The sequence below is a fragment of the Anabrus simplex genome, chromosome 6 (genome assembly GCF_040414725.1).
Source record: "Anabrus simplex isolate iqAnaSimp1 chromosome 6, ASM4041472v1, whole genome shotgun sequence".
In the NCBI taxonomy this organism is placed as follows: Eukaryota; Metazoa; Arthropoda; class Insecta; order Orthoptera; family Tettigoniidae; genus Anabrus; species Anabrus simplex.
The window spans coordinates 192,613,183-192,629,243 of NC_090270.1; the positions used below are offsets into that span (position 1 = coordinate 192,613,183).

Here is a 16,061-nt window from a genome sequence, read left to right on the forward strand (position 1 = left end):
ATGAAATTCTATCTGTCGCTGCTATTCTTCCTCCTTTTCTGAAGACCATACAGACTGTTTTGTTCTTATTAACCTGGAAGTCGTTTGTTTTGGCCCATTCCTGTAGTCTGTCTACTGCGATCTGAAGGTCTTCTCTGTTTCTCGAACCTATTATCATGTCATCTGCGTAGGCATACAGCACTGTTGGCAAATTATCTGTTATTCTTGTGATGTCTTTTGTAGCTACGTTAAAAAGTGTAGGACTAATGGGGTCTCCTTGTAACACACCGTTTGTTTGAGTGATGGGGGAAGAGAGTGATACCCCATCATCTATTCTCACGCTATTATAGGCTAGAAGGTTATTTATTATAATCTTAAGTTCGTTATCTGCTCCAATCATGCCGTCTAATTTTTCCATTAATTTTGATCTGTTGAGCATGTCGAAAGCCTTACTGAAGTCAATGAATATAGCATAAAATTTTCCTTTTGGGTGCCTAAGTGCTTCTTGCACTTCATCTAATAAATTAGCGACAGCTTGTAGAGTTCCTCTACCTTTCCTGAAACCGAATTGTTCTTCTGGGAGATGATCATCTATTAGTTCGTTAAGTTTTTGATTAATGATTTTTGTATATACTTTCATGATGTTGTTCTCTAGCGCTATCCCTCTATACGAGTTTTCGTCATCAGGTTCTCCTTTTCCCTTGTATAAGATTTTTATGTAGGAAGTCCTCCAACTTTCCGGAATTCTACCTGTTTCTAGACATTTATTGAATAGCTTGGTCCAATAAGGTGCTAGCAATTGTAGAGTATCTTTTAGATTCTCGTTGTAAATTCCATCCGGACCGGCTGCTTTGTATTTTTTAGTGTCTTGAATTGTTCTCGTCACTTCATCTATTGTTATTTCTAGATTTTTTGTCGAACATTTTGCCACTTCTAGTGCTAATGTTCGTCTTCCTGTATTTAGTACATTATTAAAATGGGTTTCCCAATTATTCATGTTTATTTGATTCGATGGATTCATCCTTTTTCTCTTTAGAGCTACAAAAGGATCTCTTAAAGCTTCTTGGGCTTTCTGTTGTGCCTGCATTTCGGTATAGTTGTTCCTTTTCGATTTCAGTAATTGTTTATAGTTTCTTCGTTGTATCGCGTACGCTTGTAAGGTGATTGCAGTTTTAAGTCTTCTGGCTATATGTAGTAAGTTGAGCGTTTTTCTTCTTTCTATGTAGCATTCTTCATCAAACCATTCTTTGGACTTCCGAGGTTTCTTGTGGAATTATGATCAGTGCAGAATTCAACGAGTCAACTTCCTCTTTCATTCCTTTGCCCCAATCCGAATTCTCCATCTGCATTACCTTCTCTTCCTTGGCCTACCACTGCATTCCAGTCTCCCATCACAATTATATTGTTATATATTGTATTAAATCTTCTATCTCCTCATATATTCTTTCGATTTCTTCATCATCCGCTGAATTAGTAGGCATATAGATCTGCACTATTGTAGTGGGCATTTATTTGGTGTCTATCTTGACAACAATAATTCTTTCACTATGCTGGTCGTAGTAGCTTATCCGCTGCCCTATTTTCTCACTCATTATTAAACCAACTCCCGTATTTCACCTATTTGATTTTGGGTTGATAATTCTGTAATCGCCTGACCAAAAATCCTGTTCTTCCTGCCAACGTACTTCACTTATACCAACTACATCTAACTTTAGTGAATCCATCTCCCGTTTCAGATTCTCTAGCTTACCAAAACGATTCGAACTTCTGACATTCCACGCTCTGACTCGCAGAATGTCAGTATCCATCTTCCTGATGATCGCCCTCTCTCGTATAGTGCCCACCCGGAGATCCGAACGAGGGACTACTTTACCTCCGGAATATTTTACCCGGGAGGAAGCCATCATCAGTACATCATTCATACAGAGAGAGCTGCATGTCCTCAGGAGTAAGTTACGGCTGTAGCTTCCCGTTGCTTTCAGCCGTATAGCACTATCAACACAGCTAAGCCATGTTGAGTATTATTACAAGGCCATATCAGTCAATCATCTAGACTGCCGCCCTTGCAACTTCCAAAAGTTTGCTGCTCCCCATTTGATGAACCATTCGTTAGTCTCGTCTATCGACGGATACCCATCTGATATGGTTGCACCTGCGGCTCGGCTACCTGCTTCATTGGGACACGCAAGCCTCCCCACCGCGGCAAGGTCAGACTGTCGGCAGGGGAGGACACACATTGTAAACTTAAATGTAAATAACTTTATGTAGTCTATCAGCCTGGCCAAGATAAATCAATCATTAATTAATCAGTTTCAACATAACAATCGTATGTTATCAGACATAAGTTTGAGCGCCCGCAGGAAGGATTTGTGGAGGACGTGCATTGACCAACCGGTCGCACAACGTATTGAGCTCTTGCAGAAGCACGGTTTGGTAAAGGATATGGTTGCCATAAGGTTCAGGATGAAATTCAGGACACCAATATCGACAAGTTCCAACCACAGGTGCCGACTCCGCGGGAGCAATTACCCCATATAGTGAATATTGTGGTACGGGTCGCAATCATGCCTTTGCTCCTGTAAGAATATCTGATATTTTCTTACTTGGCCCCGTGCTCAAGACCAAAAGTCGGCGCCTATGGTTCCAACGAGTGTATTTGGTTAATTCCATATGAACTGTCCCGTCCGTTACCAATATTCACACTGGTTAAATGATGCTAATTTTAAAAATCAAATAGAGAAATAATAAGAAATCATGCTTTATGTAAAACACCTACTTTACAGACTACTCCAAAATTATATAACATTCAATGTTATTTGCATAAATTTTTAAGTAGCGTGGAATTACTCATTTCTCAATAACAGGAATAAATGAAAAGTAAAACCGGCATTTATTTACCTCTGCTTGAATATATTTATGATACGGAAGTGCCCTGATGCTCATACCAATAATACTTTTCAGAACTTGACTCACTTTTTAGCAACTCATCATTTACAAAATATATAATCATCAAATTACTGCCAAGATATTTCTTTAAAATTGTAACAGCAATAATATTGATTTAACAGACTTTGCTTTCAGTTTGTTTCTGTCATCTGTCCATTGTGAATTAATTAAAGAAAAAATCTTTCCTCACGTGCATTATGGCTAGGTAAACAGAAATAGAACTGAGCCAATTTATGCAATTCAGAATATTGCTGTACAATGCTTTAAAAACTGAACGCATTTGTTACTAGCCAACATGGATACAAAATAAATTTGATCATTATTCAACGCGCTGCTTCCGGGAAGAAGTAGCATAAGTCAAGCCTTTTACCATGACAACGTCAGGTAATAACATCAAACTCTGCTTCAGGACGACCAATCAAAAAATCCATTCCCTTTCAAAAATATTTCAGCAAAATTTTAAATAATTTGCTATGATTTTTAAAATTCAGGACGTTTAGGGATTTTTTAAAATTCAGTCAGGACGTCGGGACATATGCTCAAATTCAGGACAATCCCGATTTTTCATGACGTATGGCAACCCTAGTAAAGGATGATGCTAAAACTCGAGAGAATATGAGAAATTTATTTCAAATGTAACAGAGTTTTCTTGCGTGTTCTGGTTTCTTTTTAAATGTTGGCTTTATTTTATACCTAGTAGAGTCAATAAATTTGTGGACTGGGCGCATGGTGTCATTGTGGTGCACGACAGCAGATAGGTTGTGCCGCAGGATGGTGCGGTGTGCGCCTCTCTCGCCCAAGCAAGAGACAGTTGTATGTGTACAGTGTCAGTAAGAGTATAGTCTCTATTTTGAAGGGACGATGAATGGGCACGGCGGAACTTGAGAATGTCGCAGTTTCAGAAACGGCCAAACGTAAAGTTCTGCCAAAAATTAGACAAATCCGCTAGTGAAAAGGTTTCAGATGATGGGACAATTGTACGGTGACGATGCATTGGTTCACAGTGCTTTGTGTAAGCGGTGCATACGTCTTGCGCAGGGGAAGGACAGTTTGGAGGATGATGAGTGTACTGTTCGACCACAAACGGTGCGAACTGAACGCAAGATCGTAGAAGATGGAATGCTGGCACGTGTCAACCGCTCCCAATCGATAGGTGATTTTGTAGTAACAGTGCTCGGCCATGGTAAGTGACACAGAATGATCTGAACATATCACCTGTCACCAGCATAGTGTGCCACGTATCGTAACGCAAGACCAACGTGACGACCGCATGTCCATTTGTGGTGATCTGATCACTAGTGCTGACGATGACGGGACGTTTCTCAAGCGGATCGTAACAGGAGACGAAACGTGGAGCTTTCTTTAAGATCCTCAACTGACGCAAGAATCGACCACCTGTAAATCTCCATCATCGCCACGACGGAAAAACCCGACAAGACAGGTCAAAAGGCAAGGTGATGCTTGAACTGTTTTTCGACTCATTGGGTACTGTTCACATGAAATTAATCCCACAAGGATCAACTGCCAACATGACCTGCTACAAGGAGATACTTCACCGCCTACGCGATTTAATTCGTCGTAACCGTCCTGAGCTTTGGCGTAAGAAGAACTGGTTGTTGCTACATGACAACGCCCTGGCACATAGCTCTGTGCTTGTCCAAGAGGAACTCGCGATGCAACAGGTCACCGTTTTGTTACACCCTCCGTACTCAGCTGATCTCGCACCATGCGATTTCTTTCTCCTTCCAAGATTGAAAACAAAGTTCGCGGGCGTAGATTTAATTCGACCGAGGAGATTATTACTGCCACAAGAGTAGTCAGTACATTTCAGTGGTGTTTCCAACAGCTATACGAATGTTGGTAGATGTGTATAGCGACCAAAGGTGACTAGTTTGGTAGGATGGGGGGGGGGGGGAATGTGGTTCTGTGCAAGTGTACACCGTGTAATGCGGCAACATGTAATACTCACTCTTTCTGTTGGCAGCCTACACTCTAGGCGCCAGTCCACGAATGTAATGACTCTACTACGTATTAATCGCGATGTATTTTGTTGTGTGCTGTTTAGTTGGAGAGAATCCTTAGCATTCTCATTAAGGATAAATAAACAGGTTTTCTCTTTCCTCAGAAGGACGCAGATGACGTGGAAAAGGGGCCAGAGCGAGCGCAGTGGGGCAGTGGTTTAGAGTTCCTAATGTCCTGTATAGCTATGTCTGTGGGACTTGGCAACATCTGGCGCTTCCCCTTCACCGCATACGAGAATGGCGGCGGCGCATTCCTAATACCGTACATCATTGTCCTGGTGGTCATCGGAAAACCACTGTACTATCTGGAGATGGCGTTGGGACAGTTTACCAGTTCGGGGTGTGTACGCGTCTGGAACATGGCCCCAGGACTGAAGGGTAAGTATCATTTTTGGCTTTAGAAGAAAGTGCCGAGGGCATAGGGAGTGGTTCAGCACTAGTCAGTGAAACTGCAACTCTACGAAATACATTTTTACGAAGGTTGGAACTTAAATAGTGGCAACTATTTACTTACAACAGATACAAAAGAGTTACATGTTAGCAACCTTTACTGTCCTTCAATATAGTCACCAGCGTTGTGTATAACCCGTTGCCAGCGATGTGGAAGTCATAGTATACCTTTAGCAGAGCCTGTTCTGTTGATGGTGCGAATGGAGCGGTCTACTGCCTGTCAAATCTCTGCAACAGTTTTGAGCTCACGAATCGTCTGGTTTCGATCACTGTCCAGTAACGCGGCAAGAGCATGCACTTCTTTTTCACTGACGCTCGAAGCCGACCTGCCCGATGAATGTCCGCCACAGTTTGCCGACCATCGTTCAAGGCTTTTACCCAACGTGCCACTGTTCTGTAAAGCAATGCATATTCCCCGCAAGTCTCTTGAAGACCTTGATGACACTGTCGTGCTGTACGACCTCTGGCACATTCAATCTTGATCCAACTCCGTTGTTCCTGTTCGGAAAACATAGTGACAAGGTTACGTTAGACCGCTAGCTCACAAGTGACTGTGTTTCTCTCACTTGTGCGCACGCAGGTGATGTGGGAAGGGCGAGTCCATTTGCTCTGAGGTAAGGTAGGTATGTAACCAATGTGTGCTATCAGGGACAATATTAGATTCCGTTGCATAACTTCTCCACAGCAGTGTTGCTACTATTTAAGTTCCAACCCTCGTATTTATCGTATGGCATATGCAAGAAATAATTACAACTGCGTTTTAAAATTACGATTGTAAACAACTGACTGTGGTCTTCCCGGGTAAATATCTTTATTTCCATCCCTGTAGGATCTCAGAGGGATCTCGCCGTGGGCCCATGACCTTAGATGTTAGGTCCCTTTAAACAACAAGCATCATCATCATTATTAATATCGCCGCAACCACGAAATGATGAAGGTCTTATTTTCCATTTGAACAGGAGATCTCCACATACCCCGTGATTTGTCCGAATCCGATTTAATTCGGTTCATATCTCTGGATATTGACCAAAGCCACGCAGCCTATCTGTGATCGACGGGGTGCACTGTGGTGCACACTGCCTCCAATCATGTGACCACTGCTCGTGGAGATCGATGTTGGTAGCTAATAGATTATATACCATACAAATAGGCAGATTTTTCGATCGAAGCCTATCAATATGTAGTAGATCGATATCTACTAGAGCAGGCAGTTTGTGGTTATTTAGGATCTTTATGCAATCCTTCATCAGATTCTTGCATCTTCGTATGTGTGGTAGAGGAATATGGCTCAATACTGGAGTCCACCAAATTGGAGGTGACTAGATGTGGCAGAGGAATATGCTTAGTACTGGAATCCACCAAGCTGGGGGCGACTAGGTGTGGTAGAGTAATAATGCGTATAATGTAGTTAAGTTGAAGATCTATTCACTTCACGTAAGGACTGGGGTACAGTATTCAGCAACAGACTAAACTAAACCAATGCCTGAACAGCGGATAGTAGTAGCAGTGAAACCCCAAGAGGTGCTATAGAGCTTCAGGGTTTTGTTATTCCGTGTCCTGAGTTTGGCAGCTTTATTCACAGGTGAGACTAGAGTAATCAAAGCTGCCCATTTATAAATTATCATACATGTTGTAATGCGGTGAAATGCTTACACTTAGCGTTTGGTTTGATGTGCTGAACATATTGTTACATGCCAGCCCCATGGTAGCCCCTTTCGGTACTCCAGGAAGGAGTGACTCACATGACCTGGGACCTCCCAGCCGGCCTTTCCTTGTATTGTTCTCGTCGGCCGGCTTATCTATGAGTTTCTTTGGGATAAAACGAGAATGTTCTGCCTCTAGCCACCTCGCGAAAATAATTCTGGCCCAAAAAACGCGATCTATAAAAAGGGAGGCTAGCAGCGGACAGTCAGTCACAGTTGGGCACCGTGGTGGAGCTAGAGTCAGTGTTGGGCTCCGTGGTGGGGTCGGTTTGAGACTCAGTGTGTTGGTGTTCGGTGGCTGGGCTGAGAGCGACAGAGGTGTTGGCTGTCGCTAGTGTCCCGCCGAGGTCTGAACGAGGAGCTGTTGTTGTGGTGGCGTCAGAGAGACCAGTGAGTGGGTGGACTGGAGATGACGGAACTGAAGACTGTATACTGTGTGTTCGTGTATTTCTGTGGACTGAGGCTCGGCGTGAGTCAGCGAGGGAAGCCGCTACCGCGAGTGTGAAGGACTGTCTGTGGAGTCGAACCAACGAACAGTCATCGTGTGTCGAGTGGCGAGTGGCCCGCAACCCTGTGTTCAGATCCACAGTCTACACTAGTGATGGGTTGCGACTGGAATCGCGAAGAGTCTATTCCATATGCCAGGGGAATCGGGTACCCGATTCCGAGGAACTAGTAGCGCCATCTATGATGCAGATACGTAAACACGTGCAGCACGAATGTGTTATGTAATGTGAGTTCGTTTTGGTTTAAAACCTGGTCACTTTACAAGCCATGCCTGCTCTCACTGTAGTGTCCTGGAGTTATATACTCTAATGCTACTGTAATTTGATCAAAGAATATGATTCTCTATTTGAAACTAATCAAATTGTATGGATTGTAAAGAAATCAAAACGTATACGGGGATAATGACATAATATAACACTCCTATTTCAACAAAATACAATTGTACTAAAGGGACAACCTTAACTAATGTTAAGCAGTGATGAAAACAAAAATAGTAATTCTGACAGTTCCTCATAATAATATTTAGCAATAGTATGAAACGTTCTTCTTCTTCTTTTCTACCACTTTCCCCACACCTGTGGGGTCGCGGGTGCGAACTGTATTGTGCATGTTGATTTGGCCCTGTTTTACAAGCAGATGCCCTCCCTGACTCCAACCCTATGTGGAGGGATGTAATCACTAATGCGTGTTCCTGTTGTGGTTGGTAGTGTGATGTGTTGTCTGAATATGAAGAGGAAAATGTTGGAACGAACACAAACACCCAGTCCCCGGGCCAAAATAACTAATCAGAGGTAATTAAAATAACCCACCCGGCCAGTAATCGAACCCAGTACCCTCTGAACCGAAAGCTTTAACTCTGACCTTTCAGCCAATGAGTCAGACAGCTGCGCAAACTGTTCATTACAAATTAAATGTAACGGAAGACCGGTATGCTACGAAACAAGTAGTGTACTTATAAACATGTGACTTAATTCCACAGACTTTAGACGTTCATACCAGCGATGTTCGAAAACCACATCAGAAAAATACAGTATAGGCCTAAGCATAAATAACAATGTCGATTGCTACACCCAGTGTCGAAATGTGATTCCCAGACAACCAGGATAAATTGTTATTTCATTATTATGTGGCATAATTCATTCATGACAACCAATAAGACATTTCACTGTATACAAAAGAAACAGCAAATATTGCACGTTCGAACTTATCTCACGTATATACGGAAGACTCACTCTAGTGAGTACGCCCAGCACACTCTGGTGACGTCATCGGGAACCGATTCTCGCGATTCCAGGTGTCGTTCGCGCACATCACTAGTCTACACACAGCTGCTGTATGAGGTAACTGGACTTGTGGATATGAAAGTAAGGATTAAGTGTCCGCAGGTATAGCAGCGGGCTGGACCGCGGGCTGTGCCGTAAGGAATATTTGTGTGATGTGGGACGGAAGCGTTAATCTTTATAATTTTCTTTGATTTTAAATAGGTTAATTTTGACTTTAACTACACAACATTTTAACAATTAAGTGGCCCATACTGGTGAAGCCCTTCAGTTTAGAGGGTGACATACAACATTACGTCACTTCGTAGGATTTTTCTAAATCATTCAGCATTCTTTTAAAGGCTTAAATTTACTCTGATTTTACATCTTTAAACAGTTTAATGACTCAAATTTCTGAAATTCTGTGTATTCCTTGATATAAACAAATAAACATCAGTATTTCACGACCAAGTGTTTCAGTTCCTTGGTGATTATTGGAACATCAACTAGTTGTAACGGAGTGAGCAAAGACTACACAAACGCGTGGTACAGGTTTGAACTGTCTGACAGGAAATAAGAAGTTACACATATGGGCGAGCTGGGTCTGATGTGGATACGTTCTCAACAACAGGTTCTAAACGCCTCAGAAAAAGAATATCAGATGGGTAATGTACCGAGAACGGGTTTTAGACGCGAACGGAACTACTAGCGTCGATCAGATCATGACCCCAGGTGTTTGAGTCGGTATGGCCATGAGTAATAAAGGACTATCTCAGTCTGTTACCATGGTACGGCCGACCATGGATGCACCCATCACAGTACTGGATATATAGTATTATTCAGAAAGCACCGACAATGCTTAGTATATTGTGCGAGACGGCAAATATGATCATTTTGCAACGGGGAAGCCATGTCCAGAAATGCATGAGAAGTTTAGGCGCTGTAGAGCGTCAGACTATGGCAAGGTTCCGGATATGGGGAAGGATGTGTATTTCACATTTTGGCAAAAAGCTTCTGCGAACTTAATAATAGCACAATATCGTGCATTAAATTATGAAAGGGGTACGAACTGTTAACCTCCTACTTGACTGCAGAGCCGACATCGGTGTTTAGAAATTGACGCACTTTGTTAAATATTGTACAATATGTGTAGGCTCCGTGGCTCAGGCGGCAGCGCACGGGCCTCTCACCGCTGGGTTCCATGGTTCAAATCCCAGTCACTCCATGTGAGATTTGTGCTGGACAAAACGGAGACGGGATATGTTTTTCTCCGGGTACTCCGGTTTTCCCTGTCAAATTTCAGTCCAGCAACACTCTCCATTATCATTTCATTCCATCTGTCATTCATTAATCATTGCCCCAGAGGAGTGCGACAGGCTTCGGCAGCCGGCGCAATTCCTATCCTCGCCGCTAGATGGGGGCTTCATTCATTCCATCCCTCACCCGGTCGGATTACTGGAAACAGGCTGTGGATTTTCATGTGTAGGCTCTGAAATCAAGCACAAGGTCGATGTGCATGATATGATGTTTTGTTGGGTTGGCGGAGATTTCTTGCCAAAGTGTGGAATGCACATCATAACCATGGCGTTGCCAAACTTTCATGTCCCACAGAGCTCAAGCCGTGTAATTCCGGACATGAATTCTCTCGTGAAAAATAACCAGTTGGCCGTCACACACAATGTAATAAGCGTCGTTGGCGTTGTTTTCAATCGCCTCGTACAAGTGTGATTTGTCGGTAAAGATAATACTATGTTATTTATCCCTCAACATGCGACATTACAGAGATGATTATAATCAGCAAACGCATGTTATTTTCCTCCCATAATCTACTCATTTTAAGCATGCTGAATCGATGTAATCTGAACTTTTTGATTTTGCAGTTTAGGTGGTCAGTGCAGTGTGAATCATAAAAACGTATACAAAGATATGTTTTTTAAACTTTCACTTTCAAATTACGCCCGCTGCTCGAAAGGTAAGACCTACGTAGAACACTACGCTGTGTATTCTACAGTCTGTTCCCTACAACAGTAAGTTACACACAGCAGTACGCCCCAAATTGTTGCTCAATAATTGTTGTCCAACTTGTTACAGGTCTGGGCTATGGGCAGATCTTCGGCACCACCTTGATACTCACCTATTATTGTTCGCTGATGGCCCTCACTACTTTCTACATGTTTGCCTCCTTTACGGACGAACTGCCTTGGGGGAAGTGCGACTCTGACTGGGGTGATGTGTGCTTCGACTCCAAGGTGGATGGTGACGACACTACTAACCGAACAGGCCGGCGGAGTTCGTCCGAACTTTACTTTCTGTGAGTTTTTTATTTAAAAAACTATGTACAAATCTGTGTGGGGTACCCCCAATAGAATCCCCCTCAGAACTAGGCATTTATTTATATGAGAAGCGCTAATATATTGTACCAGTAACTGACACGCATTCATTGACGCGTGTAACTAAGCATGAGGGTTTCGCAGGGCGTGTGCGGTCTTATGTTAGGAGATTGTACAGAGAGGGAGTAAAATATTGCATATGCTGGCCACACTTAATATTAAATAAACTGATAATAGATTGTGGCAATCTTATTAGCGAAAAGTATTTATAATAAAGTTCACCAATGAAATTAATGACATATTTTCTTGATATAATTAACTTGGAAAAAGAAAGTTCATTCTTAAAGTTTAAATATGACAACATTAATTAAGATCACCTTGGAATAATTAGTTATTTTAAATGAATAATGTTCATTCTTGAAGTTCATAAATAACGACATTAATTAAGTTCACTTTGAAAAATAAAGATCAATCTTGAAAAATGGAACTAACGTAATTAATTAGAGTTCCTTTCCGAAATTATTAATTGGTGTGAGCAAATAAAGTTCAATTTTGAGATGTCTATTAAATTTCGAGCTAAAGTTCATTCTTCCGTTAGCTAACTAACTAACTAACGTAATATGGAGATAAACAAAGTTCTAATTCGTAGAAATGTTAACGAAGTGGCTAAGTTTAAAAGTTCCCACTCGTTAGCAAGTTCATCGGTACAACTTAATATTACACTGGCTTTAAGAAATAGCAAGTCATTTGAAGAAGTGGAATGTACGAGTTCGAAATAATATTGGACGAAAATAAAAGTAGCTGGAAAGTTTTATGGTGACTTGCTGAATTGAAAGTTACTTGATAAGACACAGTTCACACTATTCTTTAATGACACAGATGCATAACACCATACTGAATAATTGGATCCGTTTGACTGTGTCCTCACAGACTGTAGAACCATGTCTACCATGGATCAGGAACACCATCACCGGAACTCCATCACCACGTATCCCTCGAAATTACCACGTCCACCATAGACCGGAACTCCATCGCCACGTATCCCTCGGAGTTACCACGTCCACCATAGATCAGAAACACCATTACAACGTATCCCTCGGAGTTACCACGTCTCCATCGGCGGGAGTTCACATGGCAATACAGGCGGTCGGAGTATGCATGGACGTTGGTGTACACACAACACTTCGAGTGATATTGCACTTTTCGTTCCAAATAGCACATCTAATATGCGCAGTAATTTGCACGAAGTCCACTAATAAGGTGACTGACTTGTAATGAGACACTGAATTTACAAAGTTCCACTTGCCAGTTTAATGCAATTCAATAAGTTATAAATAAAGTCTATGCTAAGATAATTGAACCTTCACGGTACCCTGACTTTACTAAGTTCTGACTATCAGGTTAATGCAGTTCAAGGAAATTGAAATAAAGTCTATTCGTTCAACTTCACACGTGATCTTAGTGTAGGATTCAGTCTATGTTCCCGATGCGTTGAGAAACAGTCTACTATCAGTCTATCACCACGAAATTTTAAATAGTTAATGGCACTTTTACTTCTAAAATTCTTAAGTGGTTAATTTACTCGTAGAAGTTAACACGTAGCCTCGTCTAATTAATATATAAGTTAATCAACAGTACTGTCATACATGGTATTAACATGTCCGTGTCTTAGCAGGCTGCCGCGAGCTTGCTCGCCAGAAGCGTTCCCAACCCACAACCTCCCGGTTCGGATCCTACTGGTGTCCGGTTGGCCAATTTCGTTCTGTACTTAACATCCCTTCAACACTTACTAAATGTATGTAACACGACCCAATAGTTTGAAAGTCTATTTCTATTACAGTGCGGTCGTGAAAATTCAATATATTCATTAACAGTTAGCCACTTCCAGGGACTCAGCCGTTGCTTGCATGAGGTCTTCCATAGTACATGATGTTGAACACAGTTTGCATTGGAGAAGATGAAGCGTTGTCTGTGGAGAACCACAACCACATAACGGCGAGTCGAAACTAAAACCGCATTTGAACCGGTGAGATTTGCATCCTACACTAAGATCACGTGTGAAGTTGAATGAATGAACTTCATTTCAATTTCCTTGAACTGCATTAACCTGACAGTCAGAACTTAGTAAAGTTAGGGTTCCGTTAAGGTTCAATAAGTGGCGAAAAATGTTTAAGTATTTGGAAAAACTTGGAATGCAGGATTCATACCGCTGTCGGAGTTAGAGTCCTCGGCCGTACCTCGCGGGTACTTAGTTCGACGTTCGGACTCGACACTCGCGCAGAAAGTTCAACTTCACTGCCGACACTGCCTCGATCATCAGGTCTCTACTATGCTGTACTGTGCTGTACTGTCCCTATACTGCCCTCTCATTGGAGAAATTGGCTCGTCTTATATACCCGGGCATGACCCTGAGCATGCACGCCATTGAAATTACTTGATATCTTGACGTTGCGATATCTCCTTAAATGAAATAGTTAATAACATGAAATTTGGACATGAGCTATCTGTTATTGTAAGCTACATTGTCCCGTTGTCCGTTAGTCAACATCTCGTCTGGAAGCGGAGATATAGAAAAGCTTCCAGATGGTTCTCCTTGACGTGTGGACCACACGTTTCGTGACGTCGTAGTCGTGTCTTAGCAGGCTGCCGCGGGCTCGCTCACCGGAAACGTTCCCAACCCACAACCTCCCGGTTCGGATCCCACTGGTGTCCGGTTGGCCAATTTCATTCTGTACTTAACATCTCTTCAAGACTTACTAACTGTATGTAACACGACCCAATAGTTTGAAAGTCTATTTCGATTACAGTGCGGTCGTGAAAATTCAATATATTCATTAATAGTTAGCCACTTCCAGGGACTCAGCCGTTGCTTGCATGAGGTCTTCCATAGTACATGAAGTTGAACACAGTTTGCATTGGAGAAGATGAAGCGTTGTCTGTGGAGAACCACAATCATATAACGGCGAGTCGAAGCGAAAACCGCATTTGAACAGGTTAGATTTGCATCTTGTAAAATCTGAGAGCAATCTGTTGAGATATTTCCACGTTAGCCAAACTTGTGTATGGCAGAAGGGAGTTCTTCGATTGGAGTCGGCCAATTCTTCTGAGCGTTTGAACCTCCCTCGCCATTTACAAATTCGGGCTTGGTGTTCCGTCCCTACGAGAGCCTCCGTTGTTCTGAGGAAAATTTTCCTTGAAGTCAAACGTGGACAAGGTAGCTGGAGATCATACAGAGGGTGAGATTCAGATGTATCAACTTTTTCTTCGCTCTCTTTGCCGCTATCTCCCAACGGATGCCAGGAGGTGTAATCCCAGCAAGGCAGTATAATGTTTCCAAAATCGTAGGCCGTAGGCAACCAGTAATGATTTGACAAGTCTCGTAAAGAGCGACGTCCATCTGTTTGGTATGACAGGATCTATACCAGGCATGTACAGGCTGTTGTTAGAAGTGAGGAGAGTAGTCATTTTCATAATACGTGAGGATAAGTCAAAACCTAAGTTTCTCTGTTTTATTGGTCATAATAAAGGAATGGAAATCGCTCCAACATTATGTGTCCGACATTTTGTATTCATGCCGATAGATTATGCACAAGTGCCTCTAAACTAAAACATTAGCACAGTGACAGTTACATGATGACAAAGTTACTGAAAGGATGGTCACGCGTAGTACTCCGTCTTCTGCGAGCAAAAACAGGGAATCTGTCAACATTCACAGGAGAAGTGTGACTAAATACGAAGAGAAAGTTATATCTGTCCATTAAGTAGTGAAGCGATGCTGTGAATTGGCAAGGGGTTGAACGATTATGAAGGACGAATAGCCGAGTGGCTTGCATCAACACCAGACCCTTTCGTTAATGTCATTGAAGAAATGGAGCAGGAGAAATGACGTGTAACGCTGAATCAATTAGAGATGTTCAACAAAGATTGTCTATTATCATGCTACACCACATGTTTGAATATGATTATTTCGTCGAAAAATAAATGGATAATCCAGAAATAAAGCAGTGTTATCTTGGCCTATGGCCACCTGTTCACCAGCAAAACATTAGGAAACTTACTTCTTTGACTCATCCTAGTAGAATAAATTCATTGTTAATGCCTATGATTGTCTTTATTGGGGAAAAGTAAGACCAAGGTCATATTGGCAGTTCGTTTTTGATTCACAGGAAACTGAACTCTGATTTCAATCCTGTGGGAATTATAGTGAACAAGGACATATTTCTTTTACGTGGTTCACGGGAGACCACCCATTGAAAGTAGCCTGAGGTGTGGTGATGTAGATAATGTTACTTTCTCCATGACAATGTACCTACACATCACCCCCCTCCCTCCACATTCTGGAGACTAAGGTCAATCTAAGAGGATTTTAATTACGAAGAATAAAAAGAAGAAGGAAAACACCCATTTCTATGTTGGAAAAGTATGCCGTTAGAGTCTGAAAGTCTCCGATATGTCTTTGCTACACGTTGACAAGACTGAACGTTTGTACGCTGCTCCTGAATAGATCTATTTATATCGCAGCAGAAACACGGCTAGTAATAGAAGAACGCGTCTGTGCGCACTGCTGCTTCGCTGTTTACAAGGAAAAACAATTTTGATTTTGGAGGCGTGGGATGATAGGATGTATTTCATACTCCGTTACTATTACTACGAGGGTAAGTTTCACTAATGTTTTTAGAGGAACAGGCCAAGAGAAAGATCGCCTCTTCTTTTCGCCGTCTCTGCTTTATTTCTGACATAACCACGAAAGTTATTCAAATCCCCCAAACCCCATGGCACTACACCCCTTGAAGGGCCTTGGCTTACCAAGTGACCGCTTCTCATCCCGAAGACCTGCAGATTACTAGGTGCCGTGTGATCAGCACG

The 16,061-nt window shown here is 42.2% G+C and overlaps 1 protein-coding gene across 2 annotated transcripts in view; it reads left to right on the forward strand.

Annotated features, from left to right (window-relative positions):
* NAAT1 (Nutrient Amino Acid Transporter 1) overlaps positions 1-16,061 on the forward strand; it is a 108,286-nt gene that overhangs the window by 37,780 nt on the left and 54,445 nt on the right. Inside the window, exons 4-5 of one of the 2 annotated variants that reach the window (XM_067150129.2) lie at positions 5,051-5,324; positions 10,957-11,176. In XM_067150129.2, coding sequence (XP_067006230.2) covers positions 5,051-5,324; positions 10,957-11,176 — 494 coding nt within the window. The remainder of the gene's footprint in view (positions 1-5,050; positions 5,325-10,956; positions 11,177-16,061) is intronic. The other variant, XM_067150130.2, reaches the window with a different exon arrangement.